Below are 15,303 nucleotides of genomic sequence, written 5' to 3'. Positions count from 1 at the left end.
GATGAGAATAGGAGGGGGCCAAGGATAGATCCTTGGGGGACACCAGAGGTAACGATGCGGGAGCGGGAAGAGAAGCCGTTGCAGGTGATTCTCTGGCTACGATTAGATAGATCAGAATGGAACCAGGTGAGTGCAGTCCCACCCAGCTGGGCGACGGTGGAGAGGCGTTGGAGGAGGATGGAGAAGTCAACTGTGTCAAAGGTTGCAGACAGATCAAGAGGGATAGTTTACCTTTGTCACAGTCACAAAGGATGTCATTGGGGAGACCAAACGCGGATTGGGTGACCGCTTTGTGGAACACCTCCGTTCAGTCTTTAAGGGTGACCCTGAGCTCCCGGTCGCCTGTCACTTTAATTCACCGCCCCATTCCCACTCGGACCTCACCGTCCTCGGCCTCTTGCATTGTTCCACGGAAGCTCAGCGTAAGCTCGAGGAACAGCACCTCATCTTTCGATTAGGCACTTTACAGCCTTCCAGACTCAATATCGAGTTCAACAATTTCAGGTCATAACCTCGGCCCCGATTATATTTTTATATATTTTTTATCCACACCTTTGGTTTGTGCCTTTTCCTTTTTTCTCTCTCCCACACGGCAGCTGTCTCTCACTCTGCCAGCGCATTTCACACTTCATCTCGAGCCATCCTTTGTCTCTTTACCTGTCCTATTACCATCTCGTCTCACCTTGAATATCTCTTAATGTCTCTTCACCTCTCACTGACCTTCCCTTTTGTTCTTTCATCCCCTCCCCCATTTCCCAGCCCCCAAACTTGCTTTTTAATCTGTTTCATTTCCTGCTTTTTTCTCAGTTCTGATGAAGGGTTTCGACCTGAAACGTTGACTCTATTTCTCTCTCCACGGATGTTGCCTGGCCTGCTGAGTTTTTCCAGCGTTTTCTGTTGTTATTTCGGATTTCCAGCATCCGCAGTATTTTGCTATCGTCATTTGTGACTGATGGGTTGCAATCTTACCTATTCAGTCACAGCCTGAGCATCTCCTGCAATGACTTCTCTTCCCGCCCCCACCTTGTTTCCTCTGAAGTCTCTCAAGGATCTATCCTTGGCCCTATCCTCTTCCTCTAAATGCTGCCCTTGAAGACATCATCTAAATGAATGAGATCAGCTTCCACAGCTGTCTCTCCCCCACCTTTCTTGACTGCTCCACTGTCTCGAAGTTGTCAAGCTATCTTGAATGAGCTGAAATTTCCTCCAGTTAAACATTGGGAAGGCCAAAGCCCACAACCTACTCCATTCATTTTATAGTGATTTCTTCTCCCTGTCCGACCACTGTCTCAGGCTGAACCAGACTGTTCACAACCTCGGCGTCTATTCACCCCGAACTGAGCATCTGACCCCACATTCTCCCCATCACAACGACCACCTACTTCCATCTCCATAAACATTGCCCGCCTCCCTCCCAACTCAGCTTAGCTGCTGCTGAAACTCTCGTCCGTCTTAATCTGATGGCGCCTTTGTGAAGAGCCCAGGTGGGGATATTGTTCTACATTAAAGGTGCCATATTAATGCAAGTTGTTGTTGGCAGAATCACTGAACTCCACCACAGGGCAACCACCAAAGGATCAGGCCCAGTGAGAAGTGTTAACTCCTCAGTGACGAGTGAAATCCAAACTGTAAATTGAACATTGCTAACAGGCAATCAGGCACCAACATTTCACTCCGTCGGGTACTGCGTCCCTGCGCTGATTGGTTTGTGTTGCTGTTAACATGCTTTGGACTGGGTAATGTAAGACCATTCCAAGGCAAGATAGGTTTTAGGCATCTTATAAACCTTAGTGTGGATGGTAAATCTCCAGTCCAATTCTTGAATGTGGAATTGAAGTAAGAGGGTTAAAGATTCATCTGGTTTCCTTTGACTAACATTCCTTACATGCTTTACAGAGGTTCCCAGCATTCTGAGAATCCTTAGGCCGGCCTGTACTGCACCCCTCCTCTGGTCAGAGCAAGCTGGCAACGGGAGTCGAAGGGCAGTGGGATACACAGAGCTCATTCCCTGGCTAACACCCACAGCTGGAAGCTGGAATACAGCTTTGAGAAGAGGTGAATAGTTGCAGCAATGAAACCCAAAGACAGCATCAAATAATGAATGAAATCATTGGGTCAATAGCAGCAACTTGATGTGACCACCAAACAGACACACCTTTAAGGAACAGGAAATTACATGGTTGAACGGGCCAACTTCCCAGGATTTGATTTGCAAGGGCACTGATCTGTTCCAGTAGAATCCCCGCCCATCCCATTCAAGGAAATTGAGGTACCGTTTCCAGTGGGATACCTGCACATCCCACTCCAGGGCACTGAGCTGTTCCAGGAGAATTCCGCCCATCCCACTCCAGGTCACTGAGCTGTTCCAGTAGGAAACCCGCTCATCCCATTCCTGGTAGCTGATCTGTTCCAGTAGGAAACCCGCCCATCCCACTCCAGGTCACTGAGCTGTTCCAGTAGGAAACCCGCCCATCCCACTCCAGGGCACTGAGCTGTTCCAGTAGGAAACCCGCCCATCCCATTCCAGGGCACTGATCTGTTCCAGTAGGAAACCCGCCCATCCCATTCCAGGGCACTGATCTGTTCCAGTAGGAAACCCGCCCATCCCACTCCAGGTCACTGATCTGTTCCAGTAGGAAACCCGCCCATCCCACTCCAGGGCACTGAGCTGTTCCAGTAGGAAACCCGCCCATCCCATTCCAGGGCACTGATCTGTTCCAGTAGGAAACCCGCCCATCCCATTCCAGGGCACTGATCTGTTCCAGTAGGAAACCCGCCCATCCCACTCCAGGTCACTGATCTGTTCCAGTAGGAAACCCGCCCATCCCACTCCAGGGCACTGAGCTGTTCCAGTAGGAAGCCCACCTATCCCATTCCTGGTAGCTGATCTGTTCCAGTAGGAAACCCGCTCATCCCACTCCAGGGCACTGAGCTGTTCCAGTAGGAAACCCACCTATCCCATTCCTGGTAGCTGATCTGTTCCAGTAGGAAACCCGCTCATCCCACTCCAGGGCACTGAGCTGTTCCAGTAGGACACCCACATCTGCTGCGCCAGGTCACTGGAGTTCCTGTACTGTTACAACATGCACTGTTATATTGTTACTTTGATTTAGTGTTAACTTATTTTAATGAACAGGCTGATTCAGTGAACAAAGATAAAAGATAAAAGAAGGGAACAAATAGAGAGGGAATCCGTGTCGGCCGTTCTCAGACAGTGTTAGTGGGCTGACAGGATGGGGAAGTATATTCAGTATATTCAGCACACACAGGAAGTGAGACCAACTGACCCGAAATACCTCAAAATTCAGATGAAAATGTAAAATATAAATTCTTACATTTCTCTTCCATTTCCAGACATTTTGAAGCCACCAAAAGGTGCCTGAGCATGAAGAGCATTGTAGCAGTTAATCCTGCAAAGCAAAATGAAAGTCACATTAAACTTCTGTGTCTCCCAATCCTGGGCATGCAGCAGGTGTAGAGGAGAGGACAGTGCTGTACGCCATCTCCCAGCCGCTGGTCTGTAGTGCAGTACAACACCAGACACCTTCTCAAGTTGCTGGATCAGCTTCAGTTAGCTACAAATGTGTGCTTGTGGCACAGTCCTCTGGTGGCAGGAGGCAGCAGGCTAATGCATGTCCCCAGTGTACGTACGAGGCACAGTGTTATTAACCCTTCCCCTGTCCGAGGCAGAGATCCTGTGCAGAGACACTGACTACTAGAAGTGTGCTAAGCCCAGAGTAAGGCCTCATCCTGGAGAATTTAAGCAAACGTTCAGGTTAAAATTTGTTTATTAAGTTAAAAAATGTTTTAATAATCTTACAGTGAGGTGTTAGCTCCTCAGGTACGGCCCCCACCTTCATGTAGCCTGAGCACAGCGTCATCCGTGGCTCGCCTCTGAGTCACAAGGTCGTGGGTTCAAGTTCCACTCCAGGGTCTTGAGCACATAATCCAGGCTGACACTCCAGTGCAGTGCTGAGGGAGCGCTGCACCATCGGTGGGACAGTACTGAGGGAGCGCAGCACTGTCGGAGGGGCAGTACTGAGGGAGCGCTGCACTGTCGGAGGGGCAGTACTGAGGGAGTGCTGCACTGTCGGAGGGGCAGTACTGAGGGAGCGCTGCACTGTCGGAGGGGCCGTACTGAGGGAGCGCTGCACTGTCGGAGGGGCAGTACTGAGGGAGTGCCGCACTGTTGGAGGGGCAGTACTGAGGGAGCGCCGCACTGTCGGAGGGTCAGTACTGAGGGAGTGCTGCACTGTCGGAGGGGCAGTACTGAGGGAGCGCTGCACTGTCGGAGGGGCAGTACTGAGGAAGCGCTGCACTGTCGGAGGGGCAGTACTGAGGGAGCGCCGCACTGTCAGAGGGGCAGTACTGAGGGAACGCCGCACTGTCGGAGGGGCAGTACTGAGGGAGCGCCGCACTGTCGGAGGTGCCGTCTTTCGGATGAGATGTTAAACCGAGGCCCCGTCTGCCCCCTCAGGTGGACGTTAAAGATCCCATGGCCACTATTTTGAAGAAAATGTGGGGAATTCTCCCAATATTTATCCTTCCACCAACATCTATAAAACAGGCTATCTGCTCATTGGAACATTGCTGTTTGTGGGAGCTTGCTGTGCGCAAACTGGCTGCCGTGTTTCCTACATTACAACAGTGACTCCACTTCAAAAGTACCTCATTGGCTGTGAAGTGTTTTGGGACATCTTGTGGTTGTGAAAGGTATGGTTGAAATGCAGGTTTTTTCTTTATTTCTTTCATTCTCTGGAACACGATGAGCAACAGGGGGGGACAGGACCAAATCACAGGGCCCCAAGGAGAGTCTCACAAAGAGCAGAAGGACAGAGGCCGAGACTGAAGGCATCACCCACACACTGAAAACAGTACTTGAAGCTGAGACCTTTCTCGATCCCTCCACATACATCATTTTCTAAATACTAAGCATACCCTCATTATCTGACCTTTGACCCTGAGGAGTGTGCTGCTTTCAGCCAATGATAGAAGCCTGCCTCTCTCTCCTTTACTCCAGCTTTATTTCCCAGTGTAAATGAGCACTTGCCCGATCTAACTGGCCCCGAGACAGGCCTCCGGACTGATAGTCCAGGGGACCAGTGGGCCTTGGGCAAATCAGACGTCTGTCCAAATATGGCCGGGCTTATTATAATGGCATGCAAATGGCAGGATGATGTCATGTGATATATCTTATGTTAAGTGCCCTGGGACGAGCAATAATTTAAAGTCAGGCTGGCCTGACTCAGGCCAATCAGCCGAGTGCCTTTGGCAGCCTTGGCAATTAAACATTTTTTTTAACTTTTTCTCTTCCAGTTAACATTGGCCTCATTGTCCAGTCGGAGCCACCGTGTCAGAACAATTACCAACCTGCCACGGCACACGCTATGTTAATGAACCTGATCCCAGAAAATGGTCCGCGACAGGGGCACAGGACAGGGTGGAGGTCCCACCGTAGATAAAATCATAGAATGATACAGCACAGAAGGAGGCCATTCGGCCCATCGTGCCTGTGCCAGCTGTTTGAAAGAGCTCTCCGATTGGTCCCACTCCCCCGCTCTATCCCCGTAGCCCTGCACATTTTTCCATTTCAAGTATTTATCCAATTCCCTTTTGAAAGTTACTATTGAATCTGCTTCCGCCGCTCTTTCAGGCAGCGCATTCCAGATCACAACAACTCACTGCGTAAAAACATTCTCCTTAGTTCCCCTCTGGTTTTTATGCCAATTACCTTAAATCACAGAAACCCCACAGTGCAGATAGAGGCCATTTCGGCCCATCGAGCCTGCACCGACACATATCCCACCCGATCCCCGTAACCCCTACACCGACACATATCCCACCCTATCCCCGTAACCCCACGTATTTAATCCCCCTAACACTAAGGGTCAATTTATCATGGCCAATCAACCTAACCCGCACATCTTTGGGCTGTGGGAGGAAACCGGAGCACCCGGAGGAAACCCACGTAAACACGGGGAGAATGTGCAAACTCCACACAGACAGTCGCCCGAGGCCGGATTCGAACCCGGGTCCCTGGCGCTGTGAGGCAACAGTGCTAACCACTATGCCACCGTGCTGCTGTAAATCTGTAATAAAAACCTTTTGAAGGGTCACAGACCTGATACATTAAGGGAGCTAAATTTGGTTGATTTGCACCTCCCGTTAGCACCCTCTTAGGCGCTAACGGGGTGCAAATCAACTAGCGCGCCTGGGCGCGGCGCCACTAACGCCTCCCACGAAATTCAGCGGGAGGTTAGCGCTGCCGGCGATGACGTCATCGCTGTGTGCAGCGCCCCGCTCACACCCCGGCTATAATATTGGGTGGCGCCCCCCGACTTACTGCTGGACGTTATGCCCGCCGGGGTCAGGGGGGCCTACCTGCGGCCGGGATGGCGCTAGTTAAAGGGAAGGTGCGAGCGGCCATTTTTGTTGCTGGGACGAGCTGCGCCAGGCTCCTCCCCTTTTAATAAGGCCTGCAGTACTGTGGCACGTAGTGCCGCGATATTGGCTCACAGTGCCCCAAGAGGGACGTGGGGCGCTTCCCGTAGCGCCCCTCCTTCTTCTCGGGGCGCTACCTGGGAAAATCCCCACGGGAGCGCTAACTTTTTTGGGGCGCTACCCAATTTTTACCCCTAACTCTGTTTCTCTCTCCACAGATGTTGCCTGACTTGCTGAGTATTTCCAGCATTTTTTGTTTTTATTTCAGATTTCCAGCATCCCGCCGTATTTTGCTTTTGTACCTTCAATCTGTGTCCTCTGGTTACCAACCCTCCTGCCAGTGGAAACAGTTTCTCCCTATCTACTCTATCAAAACCCTTCAATTTTGAACACCTCCATTAAATTGCCTCCCATTCTTACTCTGACCTTTCCACTTTTGCCTTCTGTTTCCATCACTCTTAATGTCAAGCTAAGGAACTTGACCCTGAGAGTCCAGAGCTCTTCAGTCCCGACCTTGACACTGGGATAGTGCCCGCTGACCTTGGGCCACTTTCCATGGTCGGGGGAGGTTTCCTGTTGGTGGTGGGTCACCAATGGTGCACCCTCAGCACCTGCCAGAAACTCCGGCAACGGCCGTCATGTCCAGGGCAGGTATCAGCCTCCCGCAGAAAGGCAGGGACTGAACCTGCCACCCTGCCCGCTGCGGCGCTGCCTTTTTGTAGATCAAAATACACTTTGTTATCCTCGTTAGAAATGTTTCACAGGAAAATACGAGTGATGCTAAAAATGGATATTTCAGATAAAAGTGTTTGTGTTTTTTACCAAACTGTTCCGGAGTGAAGGGCAGAAGCCACAGTCAATGCTCTGTCGATGTTCCTGGTGAACACTCCCGCTGTTAGCCCAAACTCACTGCTGTTGGCTCTTCTAATAACCTCCTCAGTGCTTTTAAACTTCAGTATCACTTGCACCGGTCCAAAGATCTGCGGCACATGAAAAATACGGGTGACATCTATTCAGTTGCTAAGTAATATTCTCATTTAATGCTTTGATAGCCGTGATGTTACCTCCTCCCGAGCGATGCGCATGTTGTCTGTCACCTCTGAGAACACCGTGGGCTGAATGTAATGACCCACATCTCCAATGGCACAGCCACCAGACTCCAGCCTGGCTCCTTCTTTCTTGCCACTCTCTATTAGCTCCAGAATTTTGTCAAACTGATCTTGGTCAATCTAAGTGGAGAGAAATGGGGACAGTGGTGAGCATTAATAAGCTGACTGTACACTTGTACAGACAGGCCTAGACTTACTTGCTTACTGGCAACTGGAGTTTTAGCAGCAGCTCATCATGATTGTTCCACTTAATTATATCTGTCAGAAAGATAAATAGTCAAGAGAGGGGATGTATCTTCCATTCATACGCTGACAGTCCGACACGGTAGAACAGCCCCTAGCCACTACAGGTGTCATCCCTTCAACACTTTCATCTGAAGGTTCACAGAGTGTACTGAAGGGTTTAAGTGGTTGAAAATCTGATCTGCTGTGGCTTTTTCAGTAGGTCTATCTCCTTCCATGTCCCACTTAGCTTTGGGATAAGACTCATTGGAAATGTGTGAAAGAAAGTCCTATTCTTATACAGGAATCATACATACAACATCTAGGCTTTCTTCTATCACTGCAATCCTTTGGGTAATTACAATGTCCCAGTTAAGATATCAGAATCTGAGCACACAATTGCGTCTTATTGTTGGCTTCAGCCTCTAGCCCCAGGCAGCTCCTTCTCGAGACATGACTTCATTCCCAGCCCCCTATAGAGTTTCATGGACAGTACTACAAAACCTTTCACAACCAGGACCCTTGAGGGTGTGGTAACACATTACCAGCTACTTGTCATGGTGCTTTAAGCCACGGCCACCATTCTGTATCGATGCCCAGAGGTTTAGAGAGAAGCTGAAGCCTCATTATAAATTGCACCACTTTACTTAAGGAGTTAGATTCATTGCCGATTAACCCCTTCACTGCCAACTTCGGTACAATATTTCAAAGTTGTTTCTTGATGTTGTTCATTGATAGTCCCAGGATTCTACACAAAGGGGTTTCATCTCCTCTCACTTTGCGTTAAATGAGAATTCAATTATTTCTCTTTTTTTAAGCAAACTTGCGAGAGAGCCGAGTTTACTCAATGTGCTTTGTGGAGGCGTTCTGTCTTACAACTACCAGACAACTGAGTAGCCAATCAGCAAATAGCTATAATAATTATATCTGTAAATCGCGGGAGATGTGTCGGAGCAGCTGATCCAATATTGCCTCTTTTACACTATCGGCTAAAGTCAATGTTCCCATACAATGTCTGTTCTGATGGTGAAATCACCCATCAGCTATCAGAACGGACCTTGCAGGGAGTCGGTTTGACTTTGGGCGATGGTGTAAAACGAGCGATATTGGATCGCCCGCCCCGAAGTGAAGGAGACAGATCAAGGCCCTGAATTTCTGAGGGAGGATCTGGCAGAGTGGAATTTCTGCCCACCTTCTGTCGATATCTCAGAGCTCACGTGAAATCCCAGGGTCAGCCCAGCTAAAAAATATCCTACTCTTGCCCTACAGTCCTGCGTACCAATGTCTCCTCCCACCTCACCTCAGCTAGCTCACTCCCCTTCTGTCTAAAATCTGCCCGATTCCAATCTGGTGCCCTTGCTTCTGTAATAACTTTTCCCTTTCAATTTTGACCTTAAATGGTAGTTACGTTATAGTTAAATTTTAGGTTTATATTCATGATCTACTTAAACTTCAATGAAACTGCTGTGGTCCTCCTTTCCCCTCTGTCCCTAATTCTCACACTCGCCAGGTTCCTATTGTACTTTCTCACTCTCTCACCAGCTCACTCAGCGCTGTGCTCAAATCCTGTACTAAAGCCTGATTGGCTTGGAGCATAATCATGCAAAGCACGTCAAATTATATACAAAATCATCTTCTACAATCATACTTTGGTTTTTTGCAGCAAGTTGCGTTTTCTAAATGTATTTTGATATTGTTACTAAAGAATCTAAGATTGCACAGGACCATAGAAGACCCCTGCAGCCCAGCTCCCTGGCCCCATAGTTCAGGTCTGCCATCCGCTATTATACCGGTTACACCCATCAACCTCTCCTCTCTCAAAAAGCTGTCCATCTCTCTCTTGAATGTTTTGACGCTGCCTCTGGGCACACTTTGCCCCTGGGCACACTCTGCCTCTGGGCACACTCTGCCCCTGGGCACACTCTGCCCCTGGGCACACTTTGCCCACCCACTTTGTGAAGCCATTGGGAGTGAAAGTGGTTTTGGGTGGTAACGCAAAATGGGCACGAGCAAATCAGAAGTCCGGTTTACACCCTGCCAGGTTTTCCTTTCCATTGAAGTGAATGCTGAATCGACGGCTGATTCTCGCTCATTTCACCCCCATTAAATCAAAACTGTCGACTCACCTTCCCTTTCTGATAGTGAGTCAGTGCTTCCTGGTTATATCAAATGATTTATTCTAGTTCAGTTTAGTGAAAGCTTGGTTAAGATCTCCAGAGTTTTGTGTCTGCAGTGTAAACTGTCCAGTTAGTCTCTGCTTGTAGCTCGGGGGTCTCATTTCTGGTATCAAGCTAGTTTGCCTCCACTGTGTCTGCGCCAAAGCCAGGTTAATCCATTACAGCCGTGGCTCCAAGGCAGAAGGTTGTGGGCTCAAGCCCCACTCCAGAGACTTGAGCACATAAAGCTAGGCTGACACTCCAATGCAATGCTGATGGAGTGCTGCACTGTTGGAGGTCTTGTCTGTCAGATGAGACGTTAAACTGAGTGTCTGCTCCCTCAGGTGGATGTAAAAGATCCTATGGTACTATTTTGAAGACAAGCAGGGGAGTCCTGGCCAATATTTATCCCTCAATCAACATCACAAAAAAAGCAGATTATCTGGTCATTCACATTGCTGTTTGCGGGAGCTTGCTGTTTGCAAATTGGCTGCTGCATTTCCTACATTACAACAGTACTTCATTGGCTGTAAAGCGCTTTGGGACATCCTGAGGTCATGAAAGGCGCTGTAGAAATGCAAGTCTGTCTTTTTTGACACTACAGTGACCAGATCTGTATCAGCTGGGGTTGAACCAGTGCCCTATACACGCTCACTATTACCTCCTGGGACTTGCGCTCTATCTCTCCGCCTGTGTCCGCCAGTAGACCATCAGATCTTGTTTACACTCTTTATTGCAACCTCACAGTTTCAAAAAGCTACTCAACAGTACTCCCAGATCCCTCTGCTGTGCTATATCTTATTGTTTACCTTACCTCATTGCTTATTCTCCTTCTCTAGTCACCTCACCGTGTGTGTCCACATTAAATGGTATCTGCCACTTCTATGATTCCTCATGCTTTAAGTTGGAAAATTGGAGCTGTTAGAACAGAGTAGATTTGAGGGGAATTGACAGAGGTGTTTCAAATTCTGAAGGGATAGGATAAAGTAAATAGAAACACACTGTTTCCAGTTGTTGAGGGACCTAGAGCGAGGTCTTATGTTAATTAATAAATAGACATTCTTATTATGAACACAGCTAGCTTTTGCTAGATACTTTTATTGAGCACATGTGGACTAGGTACAGTATCTGTAGAGGCATCCATCTTGACTGCTGCCTTGTGGGTAGCCTAGTGCCATATGGGCAATGTAGTCTTAATATACATACAGCTGGGTAGTGTAGTCTTATATACATACAGCTATATACAGCTCTACACAGCTCTACGGCTCCACCTAGTGTCCACTATAGAATGACATGTTAGTGATCATTACAACCCCCTTTCTTTGAGGTTTAACAAAATCAATATCAATCAACTTTCAAGAAAACAATAAAGATAATATCAGTAACACTTTTGTTAGTGCTCTATAAACATAAACATTTTCAAAAGTCAACACATTTTCAAAGCTTTACATTGTACTCAAAGATTAAGTCTATCAGGCTTTTTTACTTCACGTGTGGATCTTCTCAACATGGGTAAGTCTGATGTGTCTTCATGAGATTGATCTGGCGGTGAATGACAAGATGCAGTTGCGGCATTGTCATCAATCTGGTCTTGAATAGTCTCTTGTGTTTTTAGGAGGGAACGGCGGTTCCTCCTGAGAATCTGTCCTTCCTCAGTTCTAACAGTGTATGACCTTGGTCCTACTTCCTCAAGAACTGTAGCTTTCCTGTTCCATGCATCTGGATCCTCAATCCTGACAACATCATCCCTTGTCAATGGTTTTAGAGTTTTGGATGACTTGTCATAGTATGATTTCTGTTTCAGCTTTAACAGTTGAAGTCTCTGTCTCAGCTCCTCACTTTGCTGTTCTTTTGCACAGCAGGATAGCGTGGTGCGCAACTTGCGACCCATTAGTAGTTCAGCAGGTGAAGAACCACAGTCTAAAGGTGAGGCTCGGTAGCTCAGCAGGGCGAGATAAGGATCAAACTTGCTTTCTGTCGCTTTCTTCAGTAGCTGCTTGAGAACTTGAACACCTTTCTCTGCCTTACCATTTGACTGAGCATACAAAGGACTGGATGTGATGTGCTGAAAGTCATAATGTGCTGCAAACTGTTGCCACTCCTTACAGTTGAAGCACGGACCATTGTCGTTAACGGCAATCCTGGGAATTCCATGTCTGGCGAAGATGGATTTCACATGCATTATGACACTGCTTGCTGTGGTGCTTGAGAGCAGCGCCACCTCAGGATAGTTAGAATAGTAGTTAATCACTATTAGATAGTCTTTACCATTTAAATGAAAAAGGTCCATACCAACCTTTTGCCATGGTGCTGTTGGTATGTCAGCTACTATCATTGGTTCCTTTGCTTGTTTGTTTTGGTGTTTCTGACATGTCTCACATTTGCCTATCATGTTCTCAATGTCCTTATTTATGCCAGGCCAATAAACAGTGTCTCTTGCCCTCCTTTTGCATTTTTCAATTCCGAGGTGTCCCTCATGAATCCTTTTGAGCATGTCTTGACGTAGAGCCTGTGGAATGACTATTCTGTTCTGTTTTAGTAATAGTCCACTTGCGACACTCAATTCTGACCTTATGTGAAAATATTTTGGACAGGAACCTTTTGGCCAACCATGATGAATGTTCTCTATTACTGTTTGTAATACTGTATCTTTTACTGTTTCTTCTGCTATTTGCTTTGATTTTGTGTCTGACACGGGCAGCGCAGCAGTGACCATACTCACATGAACATCCACGTCTTCTTCAGTAGAGCTCACATGACTCGTTGTGGGTGCTCGGGATAGTGCATCTGCTAACACTATGTATTTGCCTGGTGTGTAGATCAGTTCAAAGTCATATCTTTGCAGCTTCATCATGAGTTGTTGAATCCTTGGAGACATCTCATTCAGGTTTTTTTTTTATGATGGCAACCAGAGGGCTGTGGTCTGCCTCAACTGTGAAGGTGGGAAGTCCATATATGTAGCCATGAAACTTTTCTAGTCAACTACCAAGCCTGGACATTCCTTTTCAATCTGGGCGTATCGACACTCAGTATCAGTCATAGACCTGGAGGCATAGGCAACAGGCTTCCAATCTTCACCCTCTACTTGTAGCAAGACCGCACCTAGGCCATCTTTTGATGCATCCGTTGACACTTTGATTCTTTTTGTTGGGTCAAAGAAGGTGAGTACAGGTGTGGTTGTCAGCACTGTTTTGAGGTTTATCCACTCTTGTTCATGTCTTTCTGTCCATGCGAACTCATTTGTTTTATGTAGCAGGTCTCGCAGACAGGCTGTCTTGGCTGACAAGTTAGGAATGAACTTTCCAATGAAGTTTATCATCCCCATGATGCGTAGCACTCCTTTTTTGTCAGTGGGTCGGGGCATTTTGAGTATGGCGTTTACTTTTTCCGTATCTGGTTCTATTCCTTTACCAGATAGATTGTCTCCTAGGAAAGTGACTTCCTGGACGCCAAACTGACACTTGGCTTTGTTGAGCTTCAGTCCATTCCGGTGTATGCTCTGTAACGCTTTAGTTAGTCTCTCATTGTGTTCTTTCAGTGTGGAGCCCCAGATGATGATGTCATCAACATAGACCCGAATTCCTTCCAGACCTTCAATTATGTGTTCCATCGCTCTATGAAAGATTTCAGATGCAGATATTATCCCGAAAGGCATTCTGAGGAAACAATACCTGCCAAATGGTGTGTTGAAGATACAGTATTTGGTGCTCTCTTCATCCAGTTTTAGTTGCCAAAATCCTTGTGAGGCATCGAGCTTTGTAAAGTATCTGGCACCTGACATTTCACTGGTGATTTCTTCTCGCTTGGGAATCTGGTAGTGTTCACATTTGATGTTTGCATTTAAGTCCTTTGGATCCATGCATATTCTTAGATCATTGTTCTTTTTCTTTACACATACCATGGAGTTAACCCAGTCTGTTGGCTCTTCGACTTTCCTGATGACTCCTAGTGTGGTCATTCTGTCCAGTTCATTCTTGAACCGGTCACGCAGGGGTGCTGGAACTCTTCGTGGAGCATGTACCACTGGCTGAGCATTCTCCTTTAGCTGGATCTTGTAAGTGAATGGTTGAACTCCAAATCCTTTGAACACATCCTGGAAATTATTCACTACAGAATCCACCGAGTCATCTGGTCTGCTTATGGCACAGTTTATACGGTAGACTCTCTTGACCTGTTCTAAGTCCTCACAAGCTTTGTCACCCAGTAGTGAATCAAGTCTTTCAGCCACAACAGAAAACATGAGATGATGCACTTTGTCTTTGACTGTCACTTTAAGTCTGCATACACCTAAGCTATCTATTTTCTGTCCATTATAGTCCTTCAGTAGTACTGACTTTTTCTGTATTTTGGGCTTTGCTTTCATATTGTTAATGTCACTCATACTGATTAAGTTTGCTTTTGCCCCAGTGTCTAGTTTCAATGTAACTAATGCTCCATTTACCTGCAGTGGGATCATCCATTTGTCCTCTTTTACTGCATTAACTTTATGTTCAGCATTGTCCATTTCTGAGGGCTGCACATTTTCTGTATCCTTTTTGATATTGTCACATGACACCATTCCTACAAGAAATGTCTCACTTAAATCAGTGTCCTCAATTACATTAACTCGTTGCCCTTTCTTAGTTTTTACTTTTGAAAAGCATTGTTTGGCAAAGTGATTCTTTCCATTACACTTTGTGCACATTTTTCCAAACGCTGGGCATTGTCTTAACTGGTGTTTGTAACCACAGCGTTTACAATTAAAAATTTCATCCTCCGATTGCTTTTCATTTCTGTTCTGCCCACGTTTCTTCCCCTTGTAGGACACAGCACTGACAGCAGCATTATCACTCATTACAATCGCATCATTATTGATTTCACTGAAAGTCTTCGCGTGCTTTCGAGCTAGCTCGCTGGCTTAGCATATTTTCACTGCATTTTCCAAATTTAGTTCGGTTTCTCTCAACAGACGTTCCCTGACTTTTTTATCATGAATACCAAACACAATCTGGTCATGAATCATGGATGCTTTGAGCTCAGAGAAATTACATGTCTGTGCTTTCAGTTTCAGATCAGTTATAAAGCTATCAAAAGTCTCATTTTGCTGCTGTGTCCGAGAACGGAAGATGTATCTTTCATAGGTCTCATTCTTTTTGGGAGAGCAATGTGCGTCAAATTTTTTTTGCACATCTTCTAATTTTTCTCTGTTCTCCTCTGGATTAAATACAAATGTATTAAATACCTCTATTGCCTGTGGGCCTGCAACCGTAAGCAGCAATGCTATCTTCCTTGCATCTGGCTTCGTACCGAATCTGATGGCTGCAATGTAGAGTTCGAATTGTTGTTTAAAAGTCTGCCAATTGTAGTCGATATTTCCTGTGAGTTTCAAACGCTCT

At 46.7% G+C, this 15,303-nt stretch overlaps 1 protein-coding gene across 1 annotated transcript in view; it reads right to left on the bottom strand.

The window, feature by feature from the left end:
* The window catches only part of aldh1a3 (aldehyde dehydrogenase 1 family, member A3), a 264,382-nt gene that overhangs the window by 62,125 nt on the left and 186,954 nt on the right, over window positions 1-15,303 (bottom strand). The window contains exons 10-12 of the mRNA XM_085968931.1: window positions 7,506-7,670; window positions 7,264-7,421; window positions 3,336-3,410 (exon numbers count right to left, since the gene is read on the bottom strand). Of these exons, the coding sequence (XP_085825057.1) occupies window positions 3,336-3,410; window positions 7,264-7,421; window positions 7,506-7,670 (398 nt within the window). The remainder of the gene's footprint in view (window positions 1-3,335; window positions 3,411-7,263; window positions 7,422-7,505; window positions 7,671-15,303) is intronic.

Source organism: Somniosus microcephalus, chromosome 27, assembly GCF_052327205.1.
Source record: "Somniosus microcephalus isolate GS21.2 chromosome 27, FLI_Smic_1.0, whole genome shotgun sequence".
NCBI classification, from domain to species: domain Eukaryota; kingdom Metazoa; phylum Chordata; class Chondrichthyes; order Squaliformes; family Somniosidae; genus Somniosus; species Somniosus microcephalus.
The sequence above is the reverse complement of the archived record's forward strand: the minus strand, read 5'-3'. Positions and strand labels throughout refer to the sequence as shown.